This window comes from Gouania willdenowi, chromosome 16 (assembly GCF_900634775.1).
Source record: "Gouania willdenowi chromosome 16, fGouWil2.1, whole genome shotgun sequence".
NCBI lineage: Eukaryota > Metazoa > Chordata > Actinopteri > Blenniiformes > Gobiesocidae > Gouania > Gouania willdenowi.
In genome coordinates, this window is record NC_041059.1 from 38,159,626 (window position 1) to 38,175,448 (window position 15,823).

The following is a 15,823-nucleotide window of genomic DNA, read 5'->3' on the forward strand; positions in this document are numbered from 1 at the left end:
ACACACATTGATTAGCCATCACATTATGACCTCTGATCAGATCACTTACAGTCACACAATAAGGAAACAACAGACGTTTAACAACATGACCAGCATGGTCCTGTGTGTGTCTCCACAGAGTCTCTTTGGCCGGGATGTCCATCAGTCGTCCGTCTTTGAAGGTGGGACGCTACAAAATGATCAAACACAAGCTGGACAAAGGAAACAATGCCAACACAAAGAGGTGACTCACTTCCTGTATGATGAGAAAACGTGTCAAACGTATACCAACGTACTACACACTCGATGATATACTGTTTACTATATGTTACTCCCCTCCAGTTGAAATCACGAAACCAAGGTGTCCTTTGAGCTACAGGCATTTATTACCATCTTCATGCATCAATAATGCCGTGATAACTAAACAAAATACACAAATAATAAAATGAGAGAGCATTCTCATAGAGAATAATCATCAAAAACATACTGTATCACAAACACAAATCAACATATTCACACAATGTAGCTTGATAACATTAATTGCAATTGTCATGTGAATCGTGTTGTCATGAAAGTCATTAGCTCAGCCTATTAGCTTATCATCTTAAACATAAACATAATAGCAATTAGCTACAAGTAGGTTATAATACAGAAACAACAAAAAATGCAAACAATTTACCTCATTGGCCGCATTAACCAAAGGGGGTAAAAGAAACTTCACAAATGTAGGAGTCTTCACTGATGCACAGAATCACTCGAACATCTTCCTGAGATGAATCTTTCATGTGCTCTTTGCCTCGTGTGTGCTCTGCCTCCAGTGGCTAGGTAAAGAACGTAACTCACAAAAATGTCCCACCCCCAACTGCACACAGAACATTAGTTCCACCTCGGTAATAACAAAAAAGTTATTTAGAAAGTTATTCTTAATTACATTAATGTTATAAAACAAAAATATTATTTTAATAAACGTAAATCATTGTTATATTTGACTCAAAATGATAAACTTAAAATGTGCAGGCCTAACTGATAGTCAGTTCTGCACTCTTTCTCTCCTCAAGACTTGTAGCTTCATTGGTTCTTGAAGCCAACCCTTTTAGTTCTCTGACTTTTATTTTGAGTCTGGCGATGGCTTTGACCAACCTCGTCCAACTGGAGAACTTCATGAAACGATTGAGCAGTGAATCTTCTGTTGTGTGCACAAAGACCTTACGAACTTCTGGGTCATCAACTTAAATGTCTCCCACCTTAATATTTCCGCTTGGAAGCTCCTCATTCCAGAGAAATTCTGGATCAGTAAACCAGTTGGATGCAATTAACTCTTTTGCCTTGAGGCCCCTTGACGCGTGATCAGCAGGATTTTCTTCTTCCTTTATTGAGATAAAGCGAAGATCCTCTTGAGAGAAGTGAGCGTCCTCAGAAGCCTTTTCATTGAAGTCTGATTTTAGCACCTTTAACACATCTGGTGGAGTGAATAATTCCTTGACTTCTGTCAGGCATATGTATCGAACTTCACTTGCAAGAGTCGCAGGCGACTCAAGGTATGGTGTCACTTGTCTCACAACATCTGTGTGGCTGCTTCCAATTGCATCACCATAGTCGACACAGGGATTGGCACAGCCAACTATACTACAGCCAAGATCTGTTTTTTGAGCAAAAGGCTCATTATCCTGTCCTGACACAACTTCTCGGGGTAGCAGGGCTTGGGAACAATTGTAACCTATGAGTAATCCGATGTCACATTCAATTAAAGGAGCAATCTCTTCGGCTAGGTGCTCCAGGTATGGCCATGCTCTTGCTGTTTTAGGTGTAGGAATATGGCTCAAATTGACAGGGATAAACTCTCTTCAAAAGGTTACTGTGAGAGCAATTTTCTTTGACGAATAAAAGCCTCTCACCTAGGGCAAGGCAAGGCAAGGCAAATTTATTTATATAGCGCATTTCATACACAAGGCAACTCAATGTGCTTTACATGATAAAACATTCAATTGTTTAAAATCAATAAGAACATTTAAAATCATCAGTAAAATCAGTAAAATCAATTAAAATCATCAGTAAAATCATCATTACATCAACAACATGACAAAAAGTCTCTCTCTCAATCATATGCAGTAGAGAAAAAAAGTGCCTTTAACTTTGATTTAAAAATGTTCACATTGGATGCTGACTTCAGCTCCGCTGGCAGTTTGTTCCACTTCTTTGCAGCATAACAACTAAAAGCAGCATCACCATGTTTACTGTGAACTCTGGGCTCCACTATCTGATCTGTGTCCATAGATCTGAGAGACCTGCTGGGTTCATACCTGACTAACATGTCACTGATGTATTCTGGAGGTGCTCCAGGTATGGCCATGCTCTTGCTGTTTTAGGTGTAGGAATATGGCTCAAATTGACAGGGATAAACTCTCTTCAAAAGGTTACTGTGAGAGCAATTTTCTTTGACGAATAAAAGCCTCTCACCTAGGGCAAGGCAAGGCAAGGCAAATTTATTTATATAGCGCATTTCATACACAAGGCAACTCAATGTGCTTTACATGATAAAACATTCAATTGTTTAAAATCAATAAGAACATTTAAAATCATCAGTAAAATCAGTAAAATCAATTAAAATCATCAGTAAAATCATCATTACATCAACAACATGACAAAAAGTCTCTCTCTCAATCATATGCAGTAGAGAAAAAAAGTGCCTTTAACTTTGATTTAAAAATGTTCACATTGGATGCTGACTTCAGCTCCGCTGGCAGTTTGTTCCACTTCTTTGCAGCATAACAACTAAAAGCAGCATCACCATGTTTACTGTGAACTCTGGGCTCCACTATCTGATCTGTGTCCATAGATCTGAGAGACCTGCTGGGTTCATACCTGACTAACATGTCACTGATGTATTCTGGACCAAACCCATTCACAGATTTATACACCAGCAGCAGAACTTTAAAGTCTATTCTGAGGCTGACTGGGAGCCAGTGTAAAGACTTTAAAACTGGAGTAATGTGCTCTGACCTCTTTGTTCTGGTTAAGACCCGAGCTGCAGCGTTCTGAACCAGCTGTAGCTGTTTGATGCTCTTTTGGGGGATTCCTGTCAGAAGACCATTACAATAGTCCAGTCTGCTGGAGATAAAAGCATGTACCAGTTTCTCCTGATCTTTCTGAGCCATTAAACCTTTCACTCTGGAGATGTTCTTTAGGTGGTAGAAGGCTGTTTTTGTGATAGATTTGATCTGACTGCTGAATGTAAGATCTGAGTCAATCAGAACACCAAGGTTTTTGACTTGGTCTTTAGCTTTTAAAGATCGAGACTCAAGATAATTGCTGACAGCAGTCCTCTTTTCCTTGTTACCAAAGACAATCACCTCCGTCTTGTCATGGTTTAGTTGAAGGAAGTTTTCACTCATCCAGCAGTTTACTTTTTCTAAACAGTCACACAACACCTCAATGGGACCATGGTCATCTGGGTTCAGTGATAGATATAGTTGTGTGTCATCTGCATAGCTCTGATAATCAACCTTACAGTTCTGTAAAATTTGTCCTAAAGGAAGCATGTAAAGGCTAAACAGAAGGGGTCCAAGAACAGATCCCTGAGGAACCCCACAGGACATTGGTAATCTGTCAGATTCAAAGTTTCCAATGCTTACAAAATAGCTTCGCTCCTCCAAGTAGGACTTAAACCATTGCATTACTTTTCCATTTAGTCCAACCCATGTTTGCAATCTGTGCAACAAAATTGTATGATCTACAGTGTCAAATGCAGCACTTAGATCCAACAGAATGAGAACAGATACTTTTCCTGAATCAGTGTTCAACCTTATGTCATTGATCACTTTGATAAGAGCAGTTTCAGTGCTGTGATGAGAACGAAAACCTGACTGAAATTTATCAAATATTTTGTTGAATGTTAAGAATTGACTCAGTTGGTTGAAGACCACCTTCTCAATGATCTTGGCCATGAATGGAAGGTTGCTGATTGGTCTATAGTTAGCCAGTATAGAGGCATCCAGTGTTCTCTTTTTTAACAGCGGTTTCACAGCAGCTACTTTCAGGGATTTTGGTACGGTGCCTGATTGGAATGAGCAGTTAATTATCTGACACAAATCAGTGACAATTGACTTTACAACAGTTTTGAAGAAGTTTGAGGGTATTGTGTCAAGGCAACACGTTGATGGATTCAGCTGCTGAACAGTCTCCTCTATTGCTTTTGGGTTCACTGTAATAAACTCTGACATTGTAGTTGACTCATCCCTCAGTGGTTGAAGCTGTTCAAGCTTTTTGTGATTTTGCTGGTTTGTTCTGATGTTTGACCTTATTGATTGCATTTTTTCATTGAAATATACAGCAAATTCATTGCATTTTCCAGCTGACAGTAATTCAGGGGCTATCTGATCTGGGGGAGTTGTGAGCTTTTCAATTACAGAAAACAACGTGCGAGAGTTGTTGACATTTTTGGCAATAATTTCAGAAAAGTATTGCTGCCTTGCTTTGAACAAGCCATCATTGAATTTTCGCAGACTTATTTTGTACAGTTCTAGATGAATTTGGAGTTTTGTTGATCTCCATTTACGCTCAGCTCTTCTACAGTCAGATTTCAAATTCTGCATTATCTCAGTCCTCCTCCAAGGTGTTTTCTGTGTGTTTGGTTTTCTCTTAGTTTTGATTGGAGCCACCACATCTATGACATTACAGACATTTCTATTATACTCATCCAGAAGATCATCAACTGTCTCAGCACTCAATGTTGGTGTCATTGCTATGGCTTCCATAAACTGTGCACTTGTGTTCTCATTTATGTACCTTTTCTTTAAACACACATAACTAGGGGGAACAGATGTTACAGTCTCTAGGTCAAAAAAGACACAGAAATGATCAAATAGAGCTAAGTCTCTTACATCAACAGCAGAGATATCAACACCTTTAGAGATAACCAGATCCAAAGTGTGACCTTGAGTGTGTGTCGGACCAGTCACATGTTGTGTACGACCAAAAGTATCCATTAAAGCATACAGTTCTTTGGCAGTATTGTCCATGTTATTGTCTACATGAATATTTAAGTCACCTGTTATTATTAAAAAGTTGTATTCAGTGCATACAACTGACAGCAGTTCAGCAAACTCATCCATGAATTCTCCAGAATATTTTGGGGGTCTATAAACGACTAAAAACAGAACTCTTGAATCACCCTTCAGTAAGAATGACATATATTCAAAGGAGATAAAATCCCCAAATATTATTTCTTTGCACTGAAATATTGATTTAAAAATGGCAGCAACTCCACCACCTTTCCTGCAAGTACGACACTTATTTAAATAAATAAAGTCTTGTGGTGCACTTTCATTGAGAATAGTATTACTGATACCATCATTCAACCATGTTTCATTAAGAAATAAAAAGTCCAAGTGATGTGTCAAAATAAAATCATTAATTATTAGTGACTTGTTAACAAGAGATCTAACATTAAGAAGAGCTAATTTTAAAGACTTTACTGGAGACACTGGTGGACTTTTTGGATGACATGTTATAGGAGTCAAATTTTTATCTCTATAAAGCTTTTTGCTTTTCTTTAATTTCACAATTTTACCTGTGTTACCTGTCACCACAGGAATTAAAGAAGCTGCATTACCTCCATAGGGCCCTGACTTTTTCTGGTTGTTCCTAAAAATAGAGCTATTGCAGTCCGGACCCAGCACACATCAGACCTGTGTCGCTCTAAGATGAACACAGCTGGCCTGAGGAGAAGAGTGATCCTGAGCCTGGTATCGTCGAGGAGGGATGGGTGGTGCAGATTGACCATGGTGGGGTAAAGGGTGGGGTGTCAGCCTACAGCCCAGTTAACTTCTGACTTGCTACAACTGTACTTCTGGATACCAATGTGGAGAGTTTTAATTGCACAGGCTCCTTCTGTGTGTCTAGCGCTTCCGCTTTTTCTTGCAAGATAAAAGTGATGTCACTTTGGTTGTCAAGAAGTGCATAGACAAGAACTTTATTCTCTGGGTTGCCTGTTGTGGACAACCATACTGGCATTACTGTGGACGTGTAAGTACTATTCATGTTTTGCACCACTCGATTGGATATAGCTTCATTTGAGATTCCATTGGCCTGTTCAGATTCTGTCTTTTCCTTTGACCTTTCTTTCTCCTTTCAGTGATTTCCACTCTCTTTACTTTCATCCTCACATCGTTCTTTCTTTTTGTCATCCTTTACACGATCTTCGTGTAAACATGTTGGGTGCTTCCTTTTACATGTGCCGCAGATACTTCTTCCTTCACATTTTGTTGAAAAGTGTCATGTTTTCAAACAACCAAAGCACAATTTCTTTGTTTGCACAAACTTGACTCTTTCTGCGATCGACATGTCCATGAACTTTCAACATGTGTGAATTCCATGATTTGACTTCTCACAAAAAGCACACTTTAGTATCTGTGTTTTCTTCTGAGCTGCTTGCCAGCACCTTTACACGACCGTGGCTCAGGTGGTAGAGGGTCGTCTTCTGATCGAGAGGTTGGGGGTTCGATCCCAGTACCTGACTATGTGTCGAAGTGTCCTTGGGCAAGACACTGAACCCTAAGTTGCTCCCAGTGGTCGACTAGCGCCTTGCATGGCAGTCCTGTCCCACTGGTGTGTGAATGTGAGAGTGATTGGGTGAATGAGCTGATATGTAAAGCGCTTTGAGACTGCTTCAGTGTGGTGATAAAGCGCTATATAAAATCAAGTCCATTTACCAAATCAAGTCCATTTACACCAATACTTTGAGTCTTTGATGTCTTCACCTTTTCAACATCAGCAGACTTTAGAGCGTTGAGATAAGTCACTGGGTTACAGGCTATCTTGGCTTCCCTTGTGACAAACTCAATGAACTGACTGAAGCTTGGGGATGTTTGAGTAGTTTCTTCAACCTCAATGACCTTTCTGTTCCATCTGGCTGTCAATCAGGAAGCTTGGTGAGCATTCTTTGGTTTTCACCACAGTCATTCAGGACTTCGAGACTTTTAATCTGAGGCATTGCTGCTTGACAGCCTCGAAGGAAATCTGAGAACTCCTTGAGTTCAACACTATCCTTTGGTCCTATCTTTGGCCATGAAGTGAGCTTATCCCTGAAGGCTTTAGCAATTACAAAGGAACTTCCATACCTTTCTTCAAGAATATTCCATGCTGAATAGTAGGCTGCATCTGTACCTATGAGAAAATAACTCTCATTGGCTTACTTTGAGGGTCCACCAACATACTGTACTTGCAAAGATAATTGACCTTCTTATTTACTGGAATGTTCTTCCTGCCTATCAAAGTTTCAAAAGACATTTTCCAGTCTTTGTATCTCAGTGGGTTTCCACTGAAGACAGAAGGCTCTGGTACTGGGAGACGACTTGCATTAATCGACTCTGCTATTGCTTTGGCAAGGGCTATAGTGCTATCATCTTGATGAGTGTTAGTAGCATACTGCCCACTTGGGTTAGTTTGTGTCATCATATCAGATTGTAAATGCATGGCATTCATCTTCTCAACTGTCTCTAAGTGATCTATCTGTCTGCGCTTTTCTTCTAATACTTTTTGTCGTGCAGCATTTTCTTCTTCTTGTAGTGCAAGCCTCTGTCTGTTCTCAGCTTCAAGGTTTTCAAGCTCTTGATTCTCACGTTCCATTTCTTGTAAGACCTTCAAAGTGGCTTGAGTAGTGGCTAGCTCTGCTACGGCTTCTTTTTTCTTTGTAGAGGATAGGCTTGAACGTCTTGATCTTGTACTTGAACTGTTTGCTGACCTTGGAGTGCTTGAACAATAACTTGATGCTGCAGATGACAACACAAAGTCTGTCTCAGTCCAGCATCTTTGTTCCTTACAAGCTTCTTTAGCATTGTCTTTCCTTCCTGACAACTCCAGGCATAATCCAAGATCTGTCTTGAGACAGCATGACAAGTGTCTACTCAGCGGCGGGTCTCTCCATCACGGGTAATGCATCGACGTAAGTCTTCATAAACTTGTTTTACATCTGCTGATGAACTGAGGATGGTAGTCATTAGGTCATCTAGGATCTCATTGGAGAGAGGTCCATCTAGTGTTTTCTTGGCACACAGCCAGGCCTTTCCATTTGTCATAACTAGTTCTGAAGCAACGCTGAAGCCTCTTAGATTTACTCTCTTGGAGTTCTTGACCCTTTTCAGTGAGCTTTCAGGTTCTCCGGCTTCTTCGTAATTCTTCTGGGACAGTGTGTGTACTTAAACCTACCTCAGCCTCTTTTGGTGGGTTTGTGTCTAAAGGTTCATTGTCAAGGTTTTTAAACTGCTGCTGTAACTCTGCAGCTTCACTGTTACTGCTTAAGCCAGGGGTGTCCAATTCCGGTCCTCGAGGGCCACTATCCAGCATGTTTTAGATGTTTCCCTCTTCCAACACACCTGATTCAAATTATAAGGATCGTTATCAGGCTTCTGCAGAGCTGGATGAGGAATTGATCATTTGTACAGTTGCTTGGACCTTAAATGTTACTACAATCAGCTTACTTAACTAGCTTGGCTTGAATGTTACTACGTAACCTTTTTCTCAATGCAAATTAACTTATGTTTACCTCAAATGAATTACAGAGCACTTCTCTTAAACACAATGCAAATCATATCAATGACTTAAAATATGGTGATTATCCCTTTAAAAATGTGACATTCACTTAAAAATTACTTGTTGGTAAATAATGATGTGAAATCAGCAATTAGCACTTGAACATAGAAACATGTACATGACAGCAGAATGAATACTTCACACCTTTAGCACTTAAAGAGTTCCTTTAAAGCAGTTGATGAGGCTATCCCACTTCTTTAACATTTAACTTGTTTTAAATGTATTACTTGTTGTTGGATTAACCAGGTAGTGCTCATGAACTCAGCTTGCCGCTCGTTTAGGTTGCCGATGTACGTACAGTCTTTGATGCTTGACTGCGATGACACTGTTGGAATCTTGCTTACAGCTCCGTCGCGGGCAGGTGGTGTGTATTCTTTTCACCTCACGTCGAGCAGGCTGAGTTCTCACTGTTACTCCCCTCCAGTTGAAATCACGAAACCAAGGTGTCCTTTGAGCTACAGGCATTTATTACCATCTTCATGCATCAATAATGCCGTGATAACTAAACAAAATACACAAATAATAAAATGAGAGAGCATTCTCATAGAGAATAATCATCAAAAACATACTGTATCACAAACACAAATCAACATATTCACACAATGTAGCTTGATAACATTAATTGCAATTGTCATGTGAATCGTGTTGTCATGAAAGTCATTAGCTCAGCCTATTAGCTTATTATCTTAAACATAAACTTATTACCAATTAGTTACAAGTAGGTTATAATATAGAAACAACAAAAAATGCAAACAATTTACCTCATTGGCCGCATTAACCAAAGGGGGTAAATATAACTTCACAACTGTAGGAGTCTTCACTGATGCACAGAATCACTCGAACATCTTCCTGAGATGAATCTTTCATGTGCTCTTTGCCTCGTGTGTGCTCTGCCTCCAGTGGCTAGGTAAAGAACGTAACTCACAAAAATGTCCCACCCCCAACTGCACACAGAACATTAGTTCCACCTCGGTAATAACAGAAAAGTTCTTTAGAAAGTTATTCTTAATTACATTAATGTTATAAAAACGAAAATGTTATTTAAATAAACGTAAATCATTGTTGTATTTGACTCAAAATTATAGACTTAAAATGTGCAGGCCTAACTGACTGATGGCACTACACTATATTATTAGGATGATGAGCATTCCCGCTGTAAGTAAGTAAGCATCCAACTTTCCCAGGATGCATTTCAAATATTCGACAAAAACCTAAAGCACACTGAGGCTAAATAACTCTGTTGATTCTCCACCTTTGAAAGTTCATAAAACATTTTAAGTGAGAAAGTGACCGAGTAGAATAATATGTACTCATTTGATCCATAAAACTCACAGAAACACATTTCATGCTGACATTTCAGAGATTTTCAGACTCTCTATTGTGCTACTGACACAATGTTCTGTTAACTTTAAAACAGGATCCCTATTTACAAAAGCATTAAAAAATAAATGGAAGACAAGAAGAGATGCTTTTATTTTGAAAAGAAGATGTTTGACTTTAAGCTTGAAGCCATTCCGCTTGCAATGCATCATGGGATGGTTGAGTATGACTAGTGTGCCCACCGTGCACACTTAAAAAATGTCACCATATAATATTTATCTGAGTATTTCTCACCTATTTAATCTTTTTATACCATCTAATATGAACGCGCTACATATTAATTTTGATGTCATCCTTAGTATGAGTAGTACGTTAGCGTGAATACTACGGTTGTGTGTAGTGCATTAGTATGAGAAGTACAGTAGTGTGTAGTACGTTAGTATGAGTAGTACATTAGTATGAGCAGTACAGTAGTGTAGTGCATTCGTGTGAGTAGTATGCTAGTATGTAGTACGTTAATATGAGTAATACGCTACTATGAGTATTAAGTTAGTATGAGTACTAAGTATGTGTAGTACTTTAGTATGACTACTAAGTTAGTATGAGTAGTACGTTAGTATGAGTAATACGTTAGTATGAGTAGTACATTAGTATGAGTAGTACATTATTATGAGTAGTACATTAGTATGAGTAGTACGGTAGGATGCCTTTTCCAACATAAACTTCTCTGTTCCAGGTTCAATTTGTTGAGAAAGACGCGTCAGACGTGGAAACAGGACGGGATGAACACTGTGGAATCTCGAGTCATCTCCCGGGAATATCATCCTCTCTACACCAACATCACCGTGGACGTCGGCACAAAGGCCGGACTCCCTCCTCCTCCTCCGCCGCCTAAAGCTGCCACCATGGCGGACCAGATCCAACATCATGGATAGAAATAAAATCAACACAAAGTGGATCAAATATATCATAATGTTTGTGTAAATAGTGACTGTACTCCTGAAGCTTCTGATTGTTCTGTGGGCGGGGCTTAGTGACAGAAACGCTCCTCGGTGTGGGAAGACTTTGCTCCATTTATTATTCGGTTCATCTCTACTTGAGTCGAGACTTCATATCATGTTTATCTTTATCCATGACCTTTGAGCCCCATCAGTTTGCAATTTCTCAGACGGGCTGAGTCCACATCAAGTTCTCTTTTCATTTACTTACTTGCTCCGATAGAGCAAATATTAGCGGAGTTACGGTCTTTTGAATGAACTTGTTCTCCGAGATGTGTTTCGGGTCCCTTGGAAACCGGGACATTTTCATCTATAAAATCCGTCTGGACAAATCCGGTGTCACAGTCTGAGTTTATCTCCGTACTAAGTTTGTTTTACAATCACAGTACGTGACTGCTAAGTACTGAGATACCCTGGCTGGATTGGCCATGCACATAAATTGCTGTACTGGTTTTAAAAAATGCTTAAAACGTCACATCAGTCGACCATCGATAAAAAATCAACCAATGATGAAAGAAATATTATTGTCATGATCAGATTTATATGAATACAACAGCTTATTATTGAGATTCAGATTTGCTTTATTGTCATTGCAACAAGTACAATGGAAGGTAAGGTGCCGGCCATTCACTGCAAAAAAAATACACAACATTTTTTATAAGAAATGTATGAAATATATAAAAAAATTGTTATAATAAAAACACAATGACAAGATGAAATAAAATGAAATAAAATGAAAAAAATAAATAGGCTCAAACAAAATAGGCACTGTCAAACACAAGATTGAAAAAAGGTAAGTGCATGAGGAACAGAGAAGCTGTAGTGTGTATATACAGTGAATATTGCAGGATGGATATAACCCAAAGGTAGAATCAGTTGTATCAGTATATTGCACGTATTACAAACACATGTTATTTAGGGCTCTTACAGCAGTTGGAAAAAAGCTGTTTTTCAGTCTATTAGTCCTGGTTTTGATGGCCCTGTACCATCTGCCCAACGACAGTAGCTCAAACAGAAAGTGGCCCGGGTGGTAGGAGTCTTTCAGGATGGAGTTGGCTCTCCTGAAGCAGTAAGAGCCATGAAGGTCCTCCAGTGTGGGCAGAGGACACCCAATGACTTTTCTCAGCCATTTTGGTGACCCTCTGGAGTTCTTTGCTGTTTGCCACTGTGCAGCTGGCAAACCACAAACAAATCACAAGGACAGCTTTCTTCCACCTCTGTAATATCTCTAAAATCAGGAATATCTTGGCCCAGAGTGATGCTGAAAAATGAATCCATGCATTTGTTAGATCTAGATTAGATTATTGTAACTCCCTACTGTCAGGATGTCCTAGTAACTCACTAAAAAGTCTCCAGTTAATTCAGAATGCTGCAGCTAGAATACTAACAGGAGAGAGCATCTTTCTCCAGTATTGGCTTCTCTTCATTGGCCTCCTGTAAAATCTAGAATAGAGTTTAAAATCCTCCTGTTACTATACAAAGCTCTACATGATCAAGCTCCTGTGTATCTTAAAGACCTGTTAGTGCCCTATCGTCCGGGCAGAACACTCCGCTCTCAATCTGCTGGTCTCCTGGAAGTTCCTAAAGTATCTAGAAATAGAACAGGAGGCAGATCATTCAGCTACCAAGCGCCTCCCCTTTGGAACCAGCTCCCAGTTTTAGTACAAGAGGCTGCTACTCTCTCCACCTTTAAACTCAAAACCTACTTATTTGCTAAAGCATATACCGTATAATAACATTAACCTAAACACTAGGAAAAAAAGCTCTAAACTTAAAAATAGGAATTAAGAACTAAGATTATATAGTAGAACACCAACATTATATTCAAACACGATCCACCATCTACACATAGCTCTAATAGGCTACAATGAGATGTTTTGTCCAGGGACACGGTTGTGCCAGGTTGTAGACAAACCCCCACTTCTGTTCCTTGTTGCAAAGCCCATCACACTGCTCACACTGCTTCACACCATTTACACTGATATCCACCCCATATATATATATATATATATATTTTTTTTTTTTTCCTGCAGTCTGTGCCTTCTCCCCGCCCTCCGCTCTCTTTTCTGTTTCAGGTGTCTTGATGCTGGAGATAGCGGTTCCTGATCAATGGTTTGCGGCTCAACTAGTCTGGAACACTTGGATGGACTATCCTTCTATCCTATACTGTTTTTCCCTCTGTTCACTAACCCCAACCAGTCGAAGTGGATGGCTGCCACCTCTGAACCTGGTTCCGCTGGAGATTTCTTCCTATAAAAAAGAGGGAGTTTTTTTCTTCCCACTGTCGCTAAATGCTTGTTCATGTGGATCTTGTTGGGTTCTTTCTTCTTTTTTACTATAGACTTTATATTTTGTTCAGCGCTTTGAGATGACTTTGTTGTATTTTGCGCTATATAAATAAAGCTGAATTGAACTGAATTGAATGTAAGGATGCTCTCCATGGTGGAGCGGTAAAAAGACACAAGCAGTCTCTGGCTGATGTTGTTCTTCCTGAGGATTCCCAGGAAGTGGAGTCTTTGTTGAGTTTTCTTTACCAGCTGTGTAGTGTTCTTATTCCAAGTCAGCTTCTCCTCCATGTGGACTCCCAAAAAGCAAAAGTCACTGACCCTTTCTACACAGGTCCCACTGATCAGAATAGGCTGAATGTTTGTTTTGTTTTTCCTGAAGTCTATTGTTACGGCTGAATTTACGGTTGACCTCATTTAGAGACATGATTCATTGCTCTGGTTGAATGATGGAGTCCAGGAGAAGCATTGATGATTTTATATAAAAAAGTTTATTCTTTTGCTAAGTAAAAAAGGTACAAGATGGAACAAAGTGAAACAAAATTAGCGTCCGTCCAGGCGGACGTCCGAAGGAAGTGCCGCGCCCCTCCAACAGTTTCAGCTTAAGGTTTTATACAGATAAGAATAGGTCCCAACAGTGAGAGACAAAAGGGACGGAGTCAGATGCCCAATAGTGGAAAGATTTGAGGATGATGAAGATGTGTATGTTATGAGGAAGATGTGGCGCCACCCTTATCTCCATGATAGTGTGTGCTGCATGCGAGCAGAGATTCTGGCCTTGGCAGAGACTGTGCTGCACTGAGAATAATACGATCTGTACTGTTTAATCATGATTCAGCTGTTCGAAAGTGTAAAGAGTAATGGAGTCTTCATGTATTAAAACATGACAAATTGTACACATGAACATACATTTGACGATATGATGATGAATATAATAATTGACCATAACATTCCCCACTTTTGGTCGCATCAACGACCAAATCAAGAAACAAAATTATTATATTCCACCTTTGCTGTCTGTCAGGGTTAACCATTAGCATCGTTATTGTCATACATTGGATATATTCTTCTTTTGTGAGGCACGGATATAGATATATCAAGAAAAATGTGGAAATAAACCTTAAAAAAAACTTCATCATTATTATCAATGGCATGAATCATCAAAAATCATCCTTTATTGCATCTAGATAAGCAAAAATCACTTGATTGGCGGCATCATGAGTGAAGAACCTTGAGTATTTTCCTCAATCGTAGCAAGAGGGGTTTATGACTGTATTCCTGCAGCTAGGTGTGAGGTTGTCCATCCTCAACCTAGCTATGAGCATTTGGTGTGGCTTATAAACAAAGCAGTGGCCTTGTCGGTTCCCCCTTCATTGTTCGGTCAGCCTCCGTTTCAGCATCAGCTGGTGTCGGCAATCATCTTGGATCCATGTTGCCCGCTCTGCGACCTTCACTGCCGTGTGGGTCATTTCGGTCGGTGTTGTAGATGATTGGTTGTTGTCTGAGGAAGGGTAGTCTCCACACACCTGGCAACCTCTCTTGGGATCAGCTGGTACCTGAACAGAAAGGGGGAAAAACACCAAAACAAAACTCTTGGGATTGGCTGGTACCTGAACACAGGCGCGATCCCACTACTGAGGCTTTAGCTGGTACCTGGTACCTGGTAGGCTTTAGCTGGTACCTGGACAGAAAAAAAACGGGGGGGGGGGAAACACACCAAAACAAAACTCACCCAAAACAAAACAGAACAGAACAGAACAGAACAGAACAGAACAGAATAGAATAGAATAGAATAGAATAGAATAGAATAGAATAGAATAGAATAGAATAGAACAGAACAGAATAGAAGTTTTAGGGGTGTTAGGTTTAGTTAACTAACTAAATGAATAGTTAGTATGGCCAGGAAGGCAGAGACAGGTCAGAGGTCAGGATCTGAGAGCTTTTCAGATCCTAAAAGGTGCTGCTGCACAATCACACAATGGTTAGGTGTGGGTTAGTGAGCTTTTAGCCATGCTAGCTCTGTAGCCCATTCGCACGCGAGTGGGAAAATATGAGGCTGAAAGAAAAGCAGGAAGTATTAATTCGATTTTCTTTTCCTGGAGTAAGGAGAAGCATAGCTGGAGTTGCAGTGATTATCTGTGGTACATCTACTTACCTGGTGAGAACCACTGTTTACAAGGGCATGCAAGTCGGACGGAGAAGGACATGCAAGTCGGACGGAGAAGTGTGGAGTGTGATTACATGTCTTCTCAAGATGAATACATACAATTGGGAGACATGGAGATGTGAGAAAGCTAAATGAGTTTAACCAAATAAATAAATAATGTTATTTATTTATTTAAATTGTTTGTTTCTATCCTTTATTTATTCTGAATAATGTTAACACTCCACACTTATTCACATAGCCTAATTCTTTTATAGAGCTGAATTTGTCAGTTCATTTATTTCATTCATTTCCCTCATAATTATTATTTGAGATGTAATTTACTTAATTTTGAAGGTCAATTGGTGGCAAAAGTGTCTCCTATTCTGTGTCTGAACCAGAGTTTAGCAAGATTATTGGCCCTTTAAGGTTAGACAGAATTAAAGTTAAGTTGAGTCGAACAATCATATTGTCTTTTGCTCTCTGTATTTATCCCATTCGTAGGGGTG

At 39.6% G+C, this 15,823-nt stretch overlaps 1 protein-coding gene across 4 annotated transcripts in view; it reads left to right on the forward strand.

Annotated features, from left to right (window-relative positions):
- The window catches only part of LOC114477613 (beta-1,4-galactosyltransferase 3-like), a 31,366-nt gene extending 20,216 nt beyond the window's left edge, over window positions 1-11,150 (forward strand). For 2 of the 4 annotated variants that reach the window (XM_028470034.1, XM_028470036.1), the window contains 2 exons: window positions 119-161; window positions 10,625-11,150. In XM_028470034.1, coding sequence (XP_028325835.1) covers window positions 119-161; window positions 10,625-10,783 — 202 coding nt within the window. In that variant the 3' untranslated portion in view covers window positions 10,784-11,150. Of the gene's footprint in view, window positions 1-118; window positions 224-10,624 lie in introns of all 4 variants that reach the window. The other 2 variants (XM_028470035.1, XM_028470033.1) reach the window with 1 other exon arrangement.
- Window positions 11,151-15,823: the final 4,673 nt, after the last annotated feature.